At 39.6% G+C, this 20,248-nt stretch overlaps 1 protein-coding gene across 1 annotated transcript in view; it reads right to left on the reverse strand.

The window, feature by feature from the left end:
• Positions 1–103: 103 nt before the first annotated feature.
• The window catches only part of selenok (selenoprotein K), a 91,984-nt gene continuing 71,839 nt past the window's right edge, over positions 104–20,248 (reverse strand). Inside the window, exons 2-6 of the mRNA XM_054609168.1 lie at positions 2,377–2,433; positions 1,385–1,475; positions 1,073–1,147; positions 627–722; positions 104–406 (exon numbers count right to left, since the gene is read on the reverse strand). Coding sequence (XP_054465143.1) covers positions 632–722; positions 1,073–1,147; positions 1,385–1,475; positions 2,377–2,395 — 276 coding nt within the window. The 5' untranslated portion in view covers positions 2,396–2,433 and the 3' untranslated portion in view covers positions 104–406; positions 627–631. The remainder of the gene's footprint in view (positions 407–626; positions 723–1,072; positions 1,148–1,384; positions 1,476–2,376; positions 2,434–20,248) is intronic.

Below are 20,248 nucleotides of genomic sequence, written 5' to 3' on the forward strand. Positions count from 1 at the left end.
TCAAAGGATACCACCTCAATTGGTTATTATTGCCTATCTCTGTACAGAGGCAAGTTGTATTGTTACAGAGTGTGATAGTAATGGAACAAGGCAAACTCTGTAGTGACATGGTTAAACATCACATTTTTATTGAGACAGAAAGATACAAAATAACAAACTAACTTCATGATTCCCAGAAGGGTGTGACAGTAAAGAGGATAAAGGGAGGAAATGTTGATAGCTGCTGTATCGGCCATTCTGGTCCCTATGTGTAGGAATTCCCAAAAAGGCGTCAAAAAGCTGCTCATCGCAGCGGCAGCCGATGAAGAGGGGCCGGAGCACTATGACATCACTATCTTCGTTTATGTTCTCATCAAGTGGACATGGTGCGAGGCCCCACGCCTACACACTAAGTGTAGGCGTTTACCTAGAGAGAGGGTCATAAAATTGATGAGTTATGTCTCCAAATCAGTTCCAAATATGTGAGGCAAATAAAAAACAACAGAAATGTTTACATTCTTACAAAACTGATCTTTTTAAGTCCACTTCTTACCACAAACCCCTGATCTCACTTTGTGATACAGGCCCCAACAAGGAGTTTAACTGATGGGTGATGATTAATAAAAAATAAAGATAAAAATCCTCACCTTCCTCATCCTCCTCCACCCATTGGTGGGGACCCTGGACCTCCACCGTGGTTAATTCTTCCAATCCGTCTCCTGCCACCAGGGGGACCTGGAGGACTGAACAAACAAGGGACACAGAAAAGGAAATATATTCGTTTATGATATTCGTTTTTTGAAAACTATTGGAAGGATGGTCATCATAAATAAGAAACGCACTTAGCTCACTATGCTGCAATTCATTTAACTGATGTATTGGGCAACAGCATAAGATACTATTCAAACTGTTCTCAGGTCAGGACTGTCCTTGGATTAAGAACTTTGAAATAAGATTCTAGTAACCTGTTGTTTTCATACATGGGTCCACAGACGAAACTCCCACCATCAGATGAGGTTCCTTCAGTGTTGAGGCTAGAGGGACGTGTGAGTGAGTGAGTGAGAGAGAGAGAGAGTAGAGAAATGAAACCTACCCTCTGCCGTCAGTGAAGCGTGACGAACCACCGTATCCATCCTTTGTCATGTCAGGGTGAAGTATTGTCTTAAAACTGGTAGAGGACAAAGAAGATCAGAGTCATGCAGTTATACAAAAACACCACTAATGCTTTGGCTGATGACGTAATATCTGAGAGAGGCTCTATGAATCCACCTCACTGTAAAGGTTGGCACACGAGTGGCCAACATGAAGATGTTTAACTTAAGCACTGCTGAGTACAGCCACAGAAACACTACACACAGTCCACCACGTTACATATACAACAATATGAAGACAATTCACTTCTTACAACAGGCCGACGAAATCCACTGCTCCCCAGAACAGACTGACCAGAAAGGACAGGCTCCATGGAGACTGGGACCTGCTGTCCAGGACCTGACCTGAGAGAGGGGAGGTAGAGGGGAGATAGAGGGAGATAGAGGGGAGATAGAGGGAGGTAGAGGGAGAGATAGAGGGAGGTAGAGGGGGAGGTAGAGGGAGATAGAGGGAGATAGAGGGGAGGTAGAGATAGAGGGAGGTAGAGGGGAGATGGAGGGAGGTAGAGGGGAGATAGAGGGAGGTAGAGGGAGATAGAGGGAGGTAGAGGGAGATAGAGGAGGTAGAGGGAGATAGAAGGAGGTGGAGGGAGGTAGAGGGAGATAGAGGGGAGATAGAGGGAGGTAGAGGGAGATAGAAGGAGGTAGAGGGAGATAGAGGGAGGTAGAGGGAGATAGAAGGAGGTAGAGGGAGGTAGAGGGAGGTAGAGGGAGATAGAAGGAGGTAGAGGGAGATAGGAGGTAGAGGGGAGATAGAAGGAGGTAGAGGGGGGGAGATAGAGGGGGGTAGAGGGGAGATAGAGGGAGGTAGAGGGAGATAGAAGGAGGTAGAGGGAGATAGAGGGAGGTAGAGGGGAGATAGAAGGGAGGTAGAGAGGGAGGTAGAGGGGAGATAGAAGGAGGTAGAGGGGGAGGTAGAGGGAGATAGAGGGAGGTAGAGGTAGAGGGGAGATAGAGGAGGTAGAGGGGGAGATAGAGGGAGATAGAGGGGAGGTAGAGGGAGATATCCAACAGCCAATCAGAACTTAGATACAGAACATCCAGATGACCAGTAGAGCCAGCTAGGCTACATGCTAGGCTACATGCTAACGAGCTAGCGGTTAGCATGTAGCCTGCTGTAGCTCCACGCTCTGATGCACGTCATCAAAACAACATGTTTGAACTGAACGTGTTCGGCAGAGACAGTCACGTCAACAACAAAGAGACATTTATGCTGTGAAGACGAGAGACCAGGAGGACCACTCACCGTTAGACACGTACACCATCTCTACTCAGCAGCTGTGTTTACTGCTGCTGCTGCTGCACTTCCGGGTTCGCTGATGACGCGTCATCGTTCGCTGATGACGCGTCATCGTTCGCTGATGTTGCGTCATCGTCGGATGTAGATCTGAAAATAAACAAATACATTTAATGTGTCTTAAGTATTGTTGATTTGAATGTAAAAATACGTTTTATTCAATTTGATATCATATCTTTTGATATGTATTTAATTTAATATATGTATTTAAAGTTAATATATGTATTTAAAGTTAATATATGTATTTAATTTAATATATATGTTTAATTTAAAGTTAATGTATGTATTTAATGTAATATATGTATTTAAAGTTAATGTATGTATTTAATATATATATTTAAAGTTAATATATGTATTTAATGTAATATATGTATTTAAAGTTAATGTATGTATTTAATTTAATATATATATTTAATTTAAAGTTTATGTATGTATTTAATATATGTATTTAAAGTTAATGTATGTATTTAATTTAAAGTTTATGTATGTATTTAATTTAATATATGTATTTAAAGTTAATATATGTATTTAATTTAATATATATATTTAATTTAAAGTTTATGTATGTATTTAATTTAATATATATATTTAATTTACAGTTAATATATGTATTTACTTTAATATATATATTTAATTTAAAGTGAATGTATGTATTTAATTTAATATATATATTTAAAGTTAATATATGTATTTAATTTAATATATATAATTTAAAGTTAATGTATGTATTTAATTTAATATATATATTTAAAGTTAATATATGTATTTAATTTAAAGTTAATGTATTTAATTTAAAGTTAATGTATTTAAAGTTAATGTATGTATTTAATATATGTATTTAAAGTTAATGTATGTATTTCATTTAATATATATATTTAATTTAAAGTTTATGTATGTATTTAATTGAATATATGTATTTAAAGTTAATGTATGTATTTACTTTAATATATGTATTTAATTTAAAATATGTATTTACTTTAATATATGTATTTAATTTAAATGTAATATATGTATTTACTTTAATATATGTATTTAATTTAAAGTTAATATATGTATTTACTTTAATATATGTATTTAATTTAAATGTAATATATGTATTTACTTTAATATATGTATTTAATTTAAATGTAATATATGTATTTACTTTAATATATGTATTTAATTTAAATGTAATATATGTATTTAATTTCATATATGTATTTAAAGTTAATCATGTTGTTACAGAGTTCTTAGATCGACTTTATAGGGTTTTAAAGGCTGTAGTTGTGATAAACTGAAGGATGTGTTTTTCCTTTATGGGTTGAGAAAATTATTCTACATCCTCAAATAAATGAACTATTAAAAATAAAGAGAACACCCCTTGGTTAACTGAAAAAAGTATCAATGCAAAGCTCAACATTGGCTGCTTTTCTGAGCCCATGAAAACTATTTAGAGATCATCACAGGTGATGAACACTACAAACATATGATGATTGAACTGAATATAATGCGAGCTGAAGATTAAACTCCAACAGTATTAAAGTAGTTAAATGAGCACAACCATAACAATATAGAGCAGTGAAAAGCAACAGATGAATATAGAAGCAATACGAATCAATCAAAAGTATGTGTAAAGTATCTGAATACTCACCCCCATCATTGACACAACAGAGCAGAGTGTATTTCAATATAAACAATAGAACGTACAGACAACTTTAGTTTTTTCAGTGTAATGTTTTAATAAGCAGTAGAAACATTACACATGTTGTCTGATGCTTGGTGTCCCACCCCTATCCCTGCCACAGCTATGCACATGCAGGTGCTACAAACATGAAAGATAGCATACAAAAGCAAAGAGATTACATTAAAGTGTGAATTTTTCAATTCATTTTCTGTATTGAATTGAGTGTTTTGCATCAAACAATATCATAATGTACTGTTAGACATCAACAGTATGGATATTTCAACTATTAAGGGTAATTCTCAACAGTCTACATTTAAGTTTACTGTTCATATGAAAAGGCTCGGGAGAAGTCACAATGTTGCACCATTATGCATTCATGCAAAAATAAATAAAATCTAGAAACTGAACTGTAATTTCAGATACATAGTCACATTTAACATTTGTCAAATTAAGGGATGAAGGCATTCTGTGATTTCCCCTTAATATGACCAATGTGGATTCATTAGAAAGGCAGAAACACAACCCATCATTCTGTGACGGGTCTGAGGTTCAGGTCACTCCTCTTTTGTGTGCCGTACTCTTCTCCACTGACTCATGATTCAGGCTGTCTCTATGCTGTTCTCTTGGACACTAGCCTGGGGTTCAGGTTCTGTTATGTCTTCCACAGACTTTTGTGTGCAATACTCTTTGTCATTTCTTTGGCTTTCAGGTCTCGTGCTCTCTTCACCTGGTTTTTGTGTCCCACTCTCTTTTTCAGGTTCAGGTTTCGGTTTCTTTCCACGTGGCTTCTGAGCATCAGTCTCTGCCTCCGTTTTCCGACTGGATGCTCCTCTAAAAATCCCAGCTTTGTGCAGCTCGCGCCGTATAGTTTTCACTGAGACGGTGTGAGAGAGGTGCCTGTTCAACTCTGAGGTTATTTTTGATGCTGTGTACTCAGGGTGCTCGTCGACTATCCGGAGAAGCGTCTGTCTGTCCTTCTCAGTGAGCTTTGACTTGCGCCCGCTGTTCTTCTTTGCTGATGCTGTTCGTCCGTGTTTGATGTATACAGTCATGACTCTGGAGACTGTTCCCCTTGCCACGTTGAACAGCTGTGCAGTCTTTGTGACAGATGCACCGGACAGTCTTGCAGCAACTATTTGGCATCTTTCAAACTCTGTTAAGTCACTCATATTGAACGCCTCTGTTTGTGTGTTGACAGCCTTTTGGTTGCAGGCGGCAGCAGGCGGGCAGCAGCAGGCGGGCAGCAGGCCTGTAGCTGCTTCTCAGTCCTCTGTCCTCTGTGTTTCCATGCTGTTGCACACTGGAGAGGAGAGGTCAGAGGTCAGCATGCACCACTGTGTCAGTACAGACAAGGCTTAATGATAAATACCAGAAATGAAATGTCAACGCATTACATGAGACATGAGACATGAGACATGAACCTCACAGAGGACACACTGTGATGGGAGCACTGCACACACACACACACACACACACACACACACACACACACACACACACACACACACACACTCACACAGACACACACACACACACACACACACACACACACACACACACAGACACACACACACACACACACACACACACACACACACACACACACACACACACACACACACACACACACACACACACACACAGACACACACACACACACACACACACACACACACACACACACACACACACACACACACACACACGGTTTCTATCAGCTGTTTGAGGCCAGCAGGCAGCATGATACGTCATTGACGTCAGCTGACGTCATTAACGTCAGCTGACGTCAACATAACAGTCTTCAGAGTGTAAGTACGTAACATGCATCAATGATGTTTTACTCACAGTGCGTAACGTCGGCCGCCCGTCACCGTCAGCGTGGACGCGCCTCCGTCACCGTGGACGCGCCTCTGTTTGTTTCATCTGGGAGAGGTGGAATAGTACTTCCGGTCGGAGGTTTTCAGAATAAAAGGGCCATGCCTACAGCACATTGCTCTTTTATTTTTTTAATTTCACAGCGTATTTGACATAAAAAACAAATTGAGCAGCAGACACTCATTACTCATCACAATACTATCTGTGGCACTAGCTGTATTAAACATCTAAACCCTTTGATAGAGCAGGGGAGTGGTTGACTAAATAAATGAACCAGTTAATGAACCAGTTAAAGAACCAGTTAATGAACCAGTTAAATAACCAGTTAAATAACCAGTTAAATAACCAGTTAATGAACCAATTAAATAACCAGTTAATGAACCAGTTAAAGAACCAGTTAAATAACCAGTTAATGAACCAGTTAAATAACCAGTTAATGAACCAGTTAAAGAACCAGTTAATGAACCAGTTAATGAACCAGTTAATGAACCAGTTAAATAACCAGTTAATGAACCAGTTAATGAACCAGTTAAATAACCAGTTAAATAACCAGTTAATGAACCAGTTAAATGAACCAGTTAATGAACCAGTTAATGAACCAGTTAAAGAACCAGTTAAAGAACCAGTTAATGAACCAGTTAAATAACCAGTTAAATAACCAGTTAATGAACCAGTTAAATAACCAGTTAATTAACCAGTTAATGAACCAGTTAATGAACCAGTTAAATAACCAGTTAATGAACCAGTTAAAGAACCAGTTCAAGAACCAGTTATTGAACCAGTTAATGAACCAGTTAAATAACCAGTTAAATAACCAGTTAATGAACCAGTTAAATAACCAGTTATTGAACTCAGCAATAAGTTGTAGAAAAACACTTGAATGCAGCAGCCAAACACAAAGCAGCCAGACTAAAAATGTACATGGATACATGTATACAGAATGCTAAGGTGCACATGTAGACAACATAATATCGATTCTAAATAATAAAAAAATAAAGCAACTTCATTGGGGTGCAAACAAAAACATATTTTCCCTGTGAGAGGCTGCTTAATGGATTATAAAGAAATGGTTCTGCACATTGAATCTCTGTAGTACTCTGTAGTACTCTGTAGTACTCTGTTCTTTATCTGCTGCTGCTTTTAATGGTCATGACACCGAAAGTGCAAACACTGATGCAAGGAAAAGGCCAGAAGACCTGCTGCAGGAGAATATGCATTTTCCCTTGTTGAATTCAGTAGAGATGCATTGGTAGTATTGCTCCACAAACACACAAAATACATCAATGTTGGTGGATTGAATTCATAAAAAGATAACCCTCAACATCTCCACTTCTCTCTTTATTATTTCAATCCCTGTACACGGGTTTTCTCTGAATTCCTTCTCAACTGAACAAAAAGCCACATTATTCAGAAACCCATAAACATATACCGTATGGCCCAAAAGTAGGACTGATCTTAAATGCCATTTGTCACATAATAAACCTTGTGTTTTGAAGATTTTAATATCCATTGTATTTCAATGAAAGAACCATTTCTGGTTCATATTGATTCCTTGACATTCCGGAACGTTGTGTTCACTTTAGAGCCACTAGAGAGCAGCAGAGGCAAAAAGACGATAGACAGTTCCAGTTTCTGACTAAACTATCATCATTAACAAACTGACAGGGATTATATACAATTCCTTATTTTGATAGAGACCTGTCTGACCCCACCAGGAGCCCTTTGGGTTCTCAGACGTCCCTTTGGGAAAGACTAATGAAATAAAAAGAAACAGCTCAACAACTTAGAGGCTTGTGCGTCTTTGAAGCAGCTTGTCACCACACTGGTGTTCCTCTGCTGCTGCTTCTGATGGCCATGACCCCAGACTAAAGGTCAAAGGTCAGAAGTTCAGACAAAACAGGGCTGTACTTCTGAGGGCTGACCCATGCAGAGGGGTCAAGGTTCATAAATAACAGTCAGAGGAAGAGAAACAGTGATCCCACATAGTAACAGGAGGAGCAATAGAGAAGGTAAGGAGAGTATAGTTTAACTAGAGCACACATAGTGAGATGAAGCTGTGGCCTGCAGCTGGATAAATAACTTCTTTCCCTTATCGCTTCATTTCTCCAAGGTCATCACTTCTTCATCCCTCTTCAGAGGTCTCCTGGTTATCTCTGAATCGATGTTTCCCCCCATCTTTTACCCATATTTATCAAGAATTTCTTCAGACACGATAAACAAATGCATGAAGATTTAATGGATTGCTGCCAACGCGCAGTTTTCATCTTAACGTCGACTAATGTCAGTAAAGGTCCACAGGAAAATACTCAGCGCTTGTTGACTGTTGAAATGTGCTGTGTGTATTTTTCTCTCTTTTTCCATCGCTCGCTTTCTACCTTGTGACTTGGGTGAAATATAATAAAGAAGTTTTAAAGCTTTGTGTGTGTGCCAAGTCAGCAAAGAGTTGTTTTACTAGAACGTAAGGACACATCTATACATTTTAATAAAGTACATTTATATAAAAAAATTGACGGAAAAGTTTACTGCAGATACTGGATTATTGACATTTTAGCTACTACAAGTACATGTCACACTGTTATTACTAGTATATGTATATCTGCTAGTAATAACAGTGTGGCTGACATTCAGCTGCCCTCAGAGATGGTGTATCTCCCTGCTGTATACAGGTAGGTGTGATCAATTGTGTAATGTAGTTTAAAGGTATATCCAGAGGAGAAAAAGTGAGAGGAAATGAAATGGTGTTGTTCTGTGCAGTGCCTTACACTTAACATACACACACACTGACTGGTTTGCACGCTGAAGCAAAGCAGACTCTCTAATGAACTGATATGAAGCGTCCTTCAATCAAACAATGTAACAGGAAAGTATGTGTAAATATGTGTCTGTGTTTCGTCTGCAAGACTTGTTTGTTTTATAGGATGTAGGGCCTGACCATAATGACACATCCCTCTTTTTTAATTAATAAGGTAGATTAGAGTCATAGGCGTTGTTACATTGAAAGATTATGGCCTCACAGATTTGATGTTGTCTGGGTCTTGTTTTTGTGGTTTTGGCCATTATTCCTTGAGGTTCCAATTCCATTTTACGTAGCAGTGACATCCCTGAGATCTGAAGGTTGAAGTCATTGTGCTCGAAGTGGCATTAATCCTGTACCCGACGATGGCGTCTGCAACATTGAAGGAACATTATGAGTAATAAGATAGACAGGCATGGTAACACGAGGGGATGAGAAATGAACTGAGAGTCGTGAGGTTGAACTTGTTAATGCTTGCTTATGTTCATGTGTTCCTCAGAAAAAAATGACTCCCCATTCTTTTATCTGCTCACATATACGAGGTTAGTCATGCACAAAACCTTCAGGTAAATATTACAACACATTAGTCACAGACGAAACCAAAACACAGCAAGCACTCAAATTATTTAAAAAATGAGGACTTTACAAGGACAAGTTTACTTAGAGCAAAGAGGGCTGCAAGGCTTTCGATGAACATCATTTTTTGGTCAGTGGATCATTGAAGGGCTCTGAAAACAGCGGAGACCCAATCTGTCTGTGAATTGTGCATGACTAATTGGTAAAATAAATCAAATGAATAGAGAAAGTGACGTTTTCATCTGTGGGTTCCACGTGTTATGTTCGGTTCCATGAGTTATTTTGTGGTTGCAGTGTTGCTCTTTCTCAAACTGTTATATTCCATTTCTCAAAATGAGTCTCAAAGCTCACAGAACAGGTGTACAGTTGACTTTCGTTACCATGACCATGTGTTTGAAATGTTCCCTCTCAGATTATTAATTGGGTGTGAATCGTTTCCCTTTATGATTTACTTTTTGAACCTTTATTCAGGCTACTGCAATTTTTTCCAGCAGTGGTCTGCTTCACTGTCACACGGCTACTTATATTGTTTCTTGAGCAAATGTAAAAGTGTGTTTGTGTGTAGCACACTCTGATTTCGTGTTGTGCCAACAGGCCCTCAGTTTAACACACACACACACACACACACACACACACACACACACACACACACACACACACACACACACACACACACACACACACACACACACACACACACACACACACACACACACACACACACGTGCACACAAACACTAATCCATCATTTTGACATTAACAGGTCAAACACACCTCTGTCGCTAATGTTCCTCACTTTAGACTGTGTTTTCACAAGACTCTAATGGATGAGTCCATTAGAGTTGAATATTTTTCACACCCTCACTTGGCCAAAAATGATCCGACCCTCTCACAACAAAAGAACTTGAAACACAGTCATCACTTTACATGATTAAACATATAAAGACATGTTCTTACACAATGCTTTTCACTCTATCATCCTTTCTTTTCCATTTACATCTTTAAATTTTCATGTGACAAAATAAAATAAAAAAAAGACAGTGAGGCAGTAGTCTGAGAAAGTAATAGAAGAGTCTAGGCTACTGTGTGTATGAGAGTGTGCACTTGTTGGTGTTGGCACATTTACATGTTAATTAATCATGTGTCCAGAAATAGGAAACACAAATATGCGTGTGAGCATGTGTGGGTGAGACTTTGTGTATTTGGGGCTTTCTTAAATAGGACTGAGTGTCATTATGGACGGATGAGATTATTTGTCTTGTCTTCATTTCATTAATGGTCTTCCAGCCCTGCTGGAGACATATGGACGGGGTTTAGGTTAAGAGGAAAGGGGGATGGAAAAAAAGAGCAATAAGGAGAAAATGACGAGGAGCATAGAGGAATGTTAGCAGGCTCCCTTCCACCCTCCCCTTATTACTGCAGCTAAGTGGGTTTCAGCTGTTAATGGTTATTGGAGATTAGATATGAAACGGTTCCTGGCTGGTGATATGTGTATCTAGACTTAATATTTGGCTGCAACTGATAAGGGAGAAGGAAGGAAATTGCCAGCAGGGATTGGGACTGGTCAGTGTGTGTATATAAAGGGGATAATGGTGACCTATAGGAAACAGTGGACAAATGACTTCATTACAAATTGGAAGGAGACTAGAAGGACAAAAAACAGAAGAATGAACCAGAGAGGAGGACACTGTTGAGACGCAGAATGTGCATTGGAAACATTCTGTATTTGACAACTTGGCAACTTAGTAGTATATAAATGCATTTTGTAGGGAGGGAGGGTTGGTGTCTTTGCTGTAAATCTTGTCAGCACTCTCAGAAAAAACCCCAAAACTTTCATTTCCCCTGCCTATATTTTTATTGCTGCCTGTTTCCTGTACTTTAAACCCAATTTATCCAAAAACTAATTTTCCAATATGAAGTTCTGAGCTGAAGTTGCAGGACTATAGCCATGGTGAGAACAGTGGTGGAAGAAGTACTTCGACCTTTTACTTAAGTGAAAGTAGCTGTTCTACAATGTAAAAATAAGTCCTGCACTCAAAATTCTGCAAGTTAAAAGTACAAAGATATCACCTTAATGCTGTAACTATCAATAGATGGAAAGTGTTCATTATGAATAACCAACAATATATCTGTAAATGACATGTTGTGCAGTAAAAAGTATATATTCCTCTGAGATGTTGTGGAGTACAAGTATATGTGGTATAAAATAGAAATGCTCTAAAGTAAAAAAGAATGTAAGTAATTACAGCAATTGAGTAAACTTAGTTACAAGTCACCACTTGGAGGGGATGAAGAAAAGAGAGGAGGTACTTGTCTGTCCAGTTCTTCTGTCATAAATGTCATGCCTTGTGTTCATCAGTTCATCCATCAAGTCAGTCAACATAATAAAAACGAGCAGATGCAGGAAATTACATGTTAACTTCATGAGTAGCCGTGAACTCCTGGACGATAAACCGAAACACATTCCAGGAGCTCATCATTTTCACCAACTCTGTTCGGTATGCGTCCTCTCTGAGTAGGTGTAGCGGCTGGGAAGACATTTGGAGAAGGCAATGAGTAAAGGTGAGGAGCGATGGATGGGTTAAGCTGAGGTGAAAGAAGAAGAGGACAGACGACTGTACGGATGTGACCTCTCTGAGGGAGAACTACACTGCCGCTGGAGGGGTCACAGGTCAGAGTGCAGCCTTTAGGGAAATGATCGCGCACCACGTCCTCATGAATCATCATGGCAGCTTATAACTAAGTGTATGTGGGTGTAGTATTCCCATATGTGCTTGTTAGTGTGTTTGCCCGTGACTGTATGTGTGTACGAGTGTGTGTCCACTTTCTCACTGATGAATGAATAGCACTTTCCTTTGGAGTTCAGAGGTTAAATTCTTTTACTGGAAACATTTAGACACTCAAACCTTTTTCAGGCACCTGGGAACACACCCCCTACACACACACACACACACGCACACACACACACACACACACACACACACACACACACACACACACACACACACACACACACACACACACACACACACACACACACACACACACACACACAGACGCACGCACACTACAGGGGCCAATGATCCACTTATCGACGTGCAGTTCATCAAAATAAGTGTCAGTAGATGAATTTTTAAAGGGTATGCTGCTCTAGAGATGTGATCAGCATAATAACAAAAAGCAGGAGGGTCTGATGGAAAATCAGGAAAGCAGAAACTTGAGACACAATGAATTCTGCACAAGTGTTGGTTGTTTTTTTCTCAGTATTTATTGTGTTTGACATGCATTGTAAATTAAATATGATCGTAATTACTTAACTTTAGACCCCAGGCTTTATATCTGATAATGCTACAGCCTCAAAAAGTATCATCAGGTGACTGCATATAAAGTTTATTGTATTAGTGCTCTAGCTTTTGTGTCTTAGCTGCCTGGATTCATCTTATGTTTTGTGCGTCCTGATAACATAAAAATAATAAATTCAAGTAATTTCACATCCAGTTCTCCCAGATGTTGTAACAGTATCTGTTGACCTGCAGGTGGCTTTGATGCTACATAGAAGTGGAGATTTCCTGTTTGTGAAACCAGGAAATGACTCATTATACTAAATAAGCTAATGATAAATACATTCAGACATACTTTCTGTCTTGTGCCAATATGAATAAGGTTCATTGTTTTCAGGTTTTGACTGATCAAACCACAACCTGTATTTATAATAATTACAATTTTCTAAATATATATTTTTTACTATTCAAAATGAGGCTATAACAAATATAAAAATATAACTAAAGTAATGAGGATATTGTACAAACAATGACATGTAATCATGGCAATGAGAAATGTCTTCAAAGGGAAATTCAAGACATTGCAAGCAATATTATTCTAAGTGTAAATAGTGGCATTTCTTTACTTTGTGAAATTACATTTTAGCTAATGTTTTCATTATTTATTGTAAGGGGTCTGTAATTTAGTCCTTTATTTTAGTCTGTTGCTTATGTCCAACAAACAGGTATGGACTCTTCACATGGTACACGAGTACTTCAACATATGAATAAAAACACATTATTGTGCCTTCAATTTACTTTTTCATGCTATTCTGGTGGTCCTCATAAGGACACTAATGTTTGTTTTTGTGTGTGTGTGTGTGTGTGTGTGTGTGTGTGTGTGTGTGTGTGTGTGTGTGTGTGTGTGTGTGTGTGTGTGTGTGTGTGTGTGTGTGTGTGTGTGTGTGTCAGTGTGTGTGTGTGTGTGTGTCAGTGTGTGTGTCCAATTCTCGGGTCACTAACAGCTAAAAACACGTTCTCTCCTCTAACAGCATCTGACAGGTGAGGAGTGAAGCGTCTCTAACTACTATCGACCAAGTTAACTGGTGCAGGTCTCACTTCCCTCGTCTCTCTCTCTCTGACATCTCCGTCTTTTTCTCTTTCACCTCCGTCACGTCTCTCACTCTCTGTCTTTGCTACCTGCACAAGTTCATTTGTTTCCTGGAACTCACTTGGAAGCACGTTAACACCTGATTTAAAAGGCAGTCAATGTGGTTCTGTAGCCAAAATGGGAAAACATATAGAGTGGAGCTTCTTTTAAGTAACATTTGATGCACAGCTGTCTCCCAGCAGTGCGTACAGAGGTCAGGTAGATGTTTCCACCCCAAGTCCAGGAGTCTCTGTGGAATGTCAGGCTGATGTGCCGTCTGATTCCCTTATCCCACAGTGAAGGCCTTCTTTGTTCCTGAATATTTATATCATCTCCATCAATTTGCCATCTCTCACACACACACACAGACACACAAACACACACACACAAAATACCAGCAGTCACCTATAGAAGATAACAGCAGGCCTATCACTCCGATGGCTGCCAGGTCATCTGTCACTGCTGGAGGGGGGGGTTGCTAACTGGCGATGAAAGAGAGACAAGATGGAAGTTATTAACAAGGAAAAAAACAGACAGAGACATGAATGGCATAGGAAGAAAAAGAACTAGCCGGGTATGACAGAGAGGAAGAGAGGTGGAGTGTTATGAGCAGCGATATCCCGTAATAACACTTCATGTCAGTCACCCACAGCCTGATTGGCCTGTTCACTCCTTTTGCCTGCTTACTTCTCTCTCATTAAACATATCCCAAACCCCTGCCTCTCATCACCACCGCTGCAGGTCACACTTTGTTTTTGCCATTGTTTACTCACTGGAAGTGAATGCTTAGACAAAAGCACCAAAACCTTAACCAAGCCATAGCAATACAAGAAATGACTAAAGGGGTGTTTTTAAAAAGTACATCAATGTGCGAGTGCTTTGAAATGTAAGTGCTGCATGTGTGTCATTTTGTTGCAAAAATGCCATTTTGAAAAATAATTGATTGCTGAGTGTTTTGTCTTATTCGGTTTGTGTGTAGTTTTCACACAATGAGCCCTATTTCACAACAAGATGTAAGCCATCCCAAACAATGTATCTTCCATTGCGTCAATCTTAACGTTTTAAATGTTATAACACAAAACCTCAATATTGAAAAGTGCCTTTTCCTCTAAATCCTTCCACTTTCCCGGACTATACTACCTGTTACTCCGTCTCGATTATCGTCCATCAAACTTTCTCACACTGGGAGAAAATTAAAATGAATCATGTTTCATTCTTGCTTATTTTTTGTAAACGCTTCATTTCCAGTCCATAAAGGAGAGTGTGATCTCTAGAAACCTGTATATTGGCGTCATTGTATTCAAACCACGTACTCATTCCTCTCATGTTGATGTTGAGAAACAAGTGTGTCTAAAGTTGAATCTTCACCTCTCAAATCTGTGGTCATTTGTCATTCCTAATCCCTTAAGCTCCTCTATCACATCGGAGGCATGAGCAGAAAAATACCATATTTCACAGCACAACATGGGGTTCAGCTCTCTGATAAGCTTAGTGCTGTCAGCATGCTGGCTGTGAAACTGTCCAGTTAGTTTGTTCTGCAGGTGGCCTAAAACTCAAGTGAGTGCTAACCTGAAAATTCATTGAATCAGTTTTTTGCCAACAGATGTTGTGGGACATTGTCTGGTAAGTGATCAACAACTTTTTAAACTCTTTCAGCTAAGACTCCAGCAGGGCCTCGGCTGCAACCAGTTCACCGTAAACCTGGGAACTATCACTGACACCATGCTGCCGGAGGACCAGGCCATATTGCTGGGCCCGCTGGACCAGAACAAAGACTCAGACCCTGCTGCAGTAAAATGTGCTTGGAAACACTAGCACAAAACCAACACAAAATGAAAGTTCCTTGCGGTAGCTTTAAGTAAAAGTGTGACTTACTTTACAATGCTAGTGAAGTAAAAAAAACAACTAGTTTTTCCATAGGAACCATCTCTAAAACAGTGTTGACAAAAACCAGAACATTGTTTCTGTAAATGCACAAACTAAATTAAATGATCTTCCATTGTAATGTGCTGAAGGCAGAAATCTAAGAGCTGAGTATTTTAAAACCTGGTATCAAACAAAAACAACCTGCATTGTTTGATTATCATAAATAACAGCATAAATGTAGAATCCGCATGAACAAAGAGGATGAGCCAGTTATAACAACCAAGACATGTAGTACATTGGCTAATATGTGATTTATGAATGTAAAGATTCAGTTAGCGAGTTAGCTTGAGTTTTCTGTGTTTTTGTCACACTCTGCTGAGTTGAGCTCCTCCAGCGGAAGTTATTGGCCTTTGTGTGTGTGTGTGTGTGTGTGTGTGTGTGTGTGTGTGTGTGTTGTGTGTGTGTGTTGTGTTGTGTGTGTGTGTGTGTGTTTGTGTTCTAGCATACCATAAGTCTATCAGCAGGGAGCCACATTCAAACATATGAGTGTTTTATGTCTCTTTGTGTTGCAGGCTGTGGCCCCCAACCGTCTCATTGACCAAACTTTACCTACAGGAAGGAGCGCTTGACAAAATAATAAAGAAAATAAAAGCAAAGGGGGGAAGAGGAAGTCACAGAGAAGGAAAAGGAATAAAGACTGAGAGGAGAGAGTGGGACAGAAGTGCACAAAGTGAAAAGAGATTAAGGGTTTTATAGCAACATTTGATTTCCCACATGGTGACTTTTATGAAATTAAAGTGAGATGTGTCCATGATATCAACTATTTTACCAATAAGTAATTATTTGAAGCCAATCCTGTGACCAAGTTAGCAGGTTGTGTTTGACAGGAGAAAAAAAAGCTATAGTTCACTTACCACGTAAAATAATATCACAACCTCTTATTTTGCCAAAACTTTGAGGATGACACATATTGTCATCTGAATTTCAATTAACATTTTTTAAATCCTGCAAATTTCCCCGCTGCTGGACTAATAAAGGATTATCTTATCTTATCTCTCTTATCTTACCACTAGCCATAGTTATGTTTTTGTGAAATGTTAAAAAAGCTCTAGTTTGGATTTGGCAATAGTCATGTTTCACTTTATAGGTCACAATAGTAGGTTTAGATATAGAGACAGATATAGAACAGTGAAAAATCATACTATAGAGAAATTTTAATTTTTTATCTGGTGGAGGTGCTAGAACAATAGTCAGGGGCATCATGATGTCTGTACATTTCATGGGAATCCATCCAATTGTTTTTGAGATATATAAGTCTGGACAAAAGTATCAACCCACAGATAACATTGTCATCCCTGGAGAAATGCTAGCGGTAAAAATGCTAAGCGGAACTTTGGATTCAGTTATTTTTCATGAGCCATATACCTGACAGTCATATGACACCACAATGACAGTAAAATACAATGATTTTAAAGTGCCTCATCGAAACACATCACATGACAAAATGTTCCATTCGCAGTTGAAAGTGCACATTTAATAACCTCATTTTGGAAGGGCACACACATTTATGATGTGTCTCATTTTGTATACTTCAGGTTGTACACTTCCATGTAGTAAACTCTGTAATATATTTACTGTGTTTCGCAGGTGCGTGATGTCGGCCACCAAAAGATCTGCAGGATTGTACACTATCTTTGAAAATTGTACTCAAACTGAATAAAAACGAAAATGATTTTACTTGTACTTGTTTGTGTGTGCCCCCTGTGCCATGAGAGGTAAAATACGCCGCCATTTTCACAAGTTGTCGTATTCAAGATGCCGACCATTGAGGGTGAGAAGTGTCTAGTGTTCCACAGTTATGAGTTCAGCATCCAGGTACTCATAGTGTATTGCATTTGTCAAACTTTTCAGTGTGAACACACTTTTGCTCTCAAAATAGCAAATGTACGCATGGAAGAATGCAAACTGAGACACAGCATTACTTCCTGCTGCCTTCTTAGACACTTTTCCAGCAGGGCAATTTATCAGAAATGTTTCCAACAGGAATGAGTCTGGACCCGTCCACTGTAGACTTGAATAGTGTTTCCTTATTATAACAACAGTGAAATAATAATAAAGTTTTCATTTAAATAATGCACTAAACAAAGTAACTTTGACAAATAATAATTAAAGATTTTGTCTTTAAGTTATTCAATTGTCAAATGTAATCACAAAATAGATTTATTTTCACAATGTTTTATTTAATTCACTAATGTGTCTGCTTTGTCATTAAAGCTACCACATGGAACTTTTATTTTGTGTCTCTTTGGACAAAGTGTTGGTGTTTCCGAGCACAAGGGTGCCTCTTGAAAAGCCCTTATTTTGCTGCATTCATACGCAATCCTAGTTCTAGTTCTCCTGTGCCTCTCTTTTCTCCAGCGGGACCATCAATATGGACTGGGCCTCCAGCAGTGTGGTGTCAGGGTAGACTCCCAGCGGGGACCGGTGGAGCAGCTAGGCAAAGCTCTGCTCCTGGCCAAAGGAGGAGACACTGCTGCTGGGCGTGGAGCTCTCCAACTCCTGCCAGAGCTTCTGACTGCAGAACGAAGGCAACAGCAAAGCCCAGAAAGAACACCCACTTCTTTCAGACGTGGAGTCTGAAAGATGTGGGTGTTCACCAGGCAAAGGAGGGTCTTTTCAACAGAAACAAAAAAGTATCATGGGATGTGAGGGCATTTTGGAGCTTGACACCATAAGAAAAACTAAAAGTAAATTAATTCCGGCCTCTGCTGCACGGGTTTTGACCGTTTCTCTGAGCCAACTTTATAGATGTGTAATCCAAGTTTACTCTCTTATGGGTGGTACGGTAAGGTTGAGGATAGCTAGCAGATGTAAAGAGATGAGGAGAGAGAAGGGGGACAAAGGGTAATGAGGGTTCAGTGAGCTGCATGGGTAATAAAAAGACATGGAGGGGAGCAGTGGACAGGTGCCGACCATGTGTACACAGTGTTAAGGCAATGAAATCACATACACACACATGCTGGATCTCTGCCTCTCCCGCACACACGCTCTTGGACAAAAAGCAGTGCAGGTCTGCAGGGTCATGTGTGTGCATGTGTGTGTATGTTTGCATTGTGTGTATGTGGATCGCATGAGTGGCGATGCGTGGCTGAGTGAGATTGAAGAGGTTCTAAATTCCTGCATTTCTATGGGGAGACTTCTCAATTATTTACCTTCCTTGGCCCATGCTTTTATTCTGAAAAGTACACACACACACACAGACCCTTTAAAAATGCCACACAGAAACACTGTGTGTGTGTGTGTGTGTGTGTGTGTGTGTGTGTGTGTGTGTGTGTGTGTGTGTGTGTGAGTGTGTGTGTGTGTGTGTGTGTGTGTGTGTGTGTGTGTGTGTGTGTGTGTGTGTGTGTGTGTGTGTGTGTGTGTGTGTGTGTGTGTGTGTGTGTGTGTGTGTGTGTGTGTGTGTGTGTGTGTGTGTGTGTGTGTGTCTGTAAAGGATGGATCGTTATTTTAGGGTCAGTGAGGATGAACCCCCCCTTTAGAGGAGATGGGACACTAGCATTCATAACTAGGACCCTTGACGCACTCACAGGGATGTGAGGACCTTCTTGTTGACGGCATTCCTTAGCCCACAACACACATCTTATCCACTGAACGCCCAACACCAGCCCTTAACCTAATCCTGACCTAAATGTAATGTTTACCTTAAACCAACCCAAGTCTTAACATCTCAACAGCCTTATGAAGAAGCAAAATCTGGACCAAACCAACTGATTTCATTGGACACAGGGAACTGGAATCTCTTAGGGATCTAGTGTAAATTTAACCTGATTTCGAATTACATTACATTACATTACAGTCATTTAGCAGACGCTTTTCTCCAAAGCGACTTACAGTCAGTAGTATGTTACATATCATTCACCCATTCACACACTGATGACAGGCTACCATCAAGGTGCCACCATCAGACTCTAACTAACATTCATCATCCAGTCCACACCGATGGCAAGCCTTCAGGAGCAACTTGGGGTTAAGTGTCTTGCCCAAGGACACATCGACTGCCGAAGCCGGGTATCGAACCACCGACCCTCTGATTGGAGAACTACCTTGCTCTCCACTACGCCACAGCGTTGTATAAGTGTGTGACCCAGAGGCAGTTCATTGGATACTGATGAAGAAGAACAGCCTTTCATCCCAAAATACAGTGTGTCTCTGTTTATAAGTGTGCGTCCTTTTACGTGCAAACACATGGTTTGTGTTTATGCGTCTGTGTATTTGTGGAGCCCATTAGCAACCACCACAACATTGGTCAGGTCATACTAGATTATTAATGCACAGAGTGAGTGCCATGGTCAAAAATAAGTTGCCCTGGTTTCAGGAGAATATTTGACTGTATCACAGTGCATGTGAGAGCTGCATGTTGACCCACTAAATTCTTACAAACATATGAAGCTGGTTGAATAATCAAGAGGCTTTAAAACATACATGGTTCTGAAAAGAAAAGTGAAAAAGACAACGAGTCTGGGGACATGCTAGAAGTTCTGCGAGGCCGGGCTTGCTGACATCAGTTTGCTAACTTATCCCTGATGAAAATGCTTACATGTCTAATATTCTGATGGTGTTGATTTAGCCCAATGTTG

This window comes from Anoplopoma fimbria, chromosome 12 (genome assembly GCF_027596085.1).
Source record: "Anoplopoma fimbria isolate UVic2021 breed Golden Eagle Sablefish chromosome 12, Afim_UVic_2022, whole genome shotgun sequence".
Taxonomy (NCBI): Eukaryota; Metazoa; Chordata; class Actinopteri; order Perciformes; family Anoplopomatidae; genus Anoplopoma; species Anoplopoma fimbria.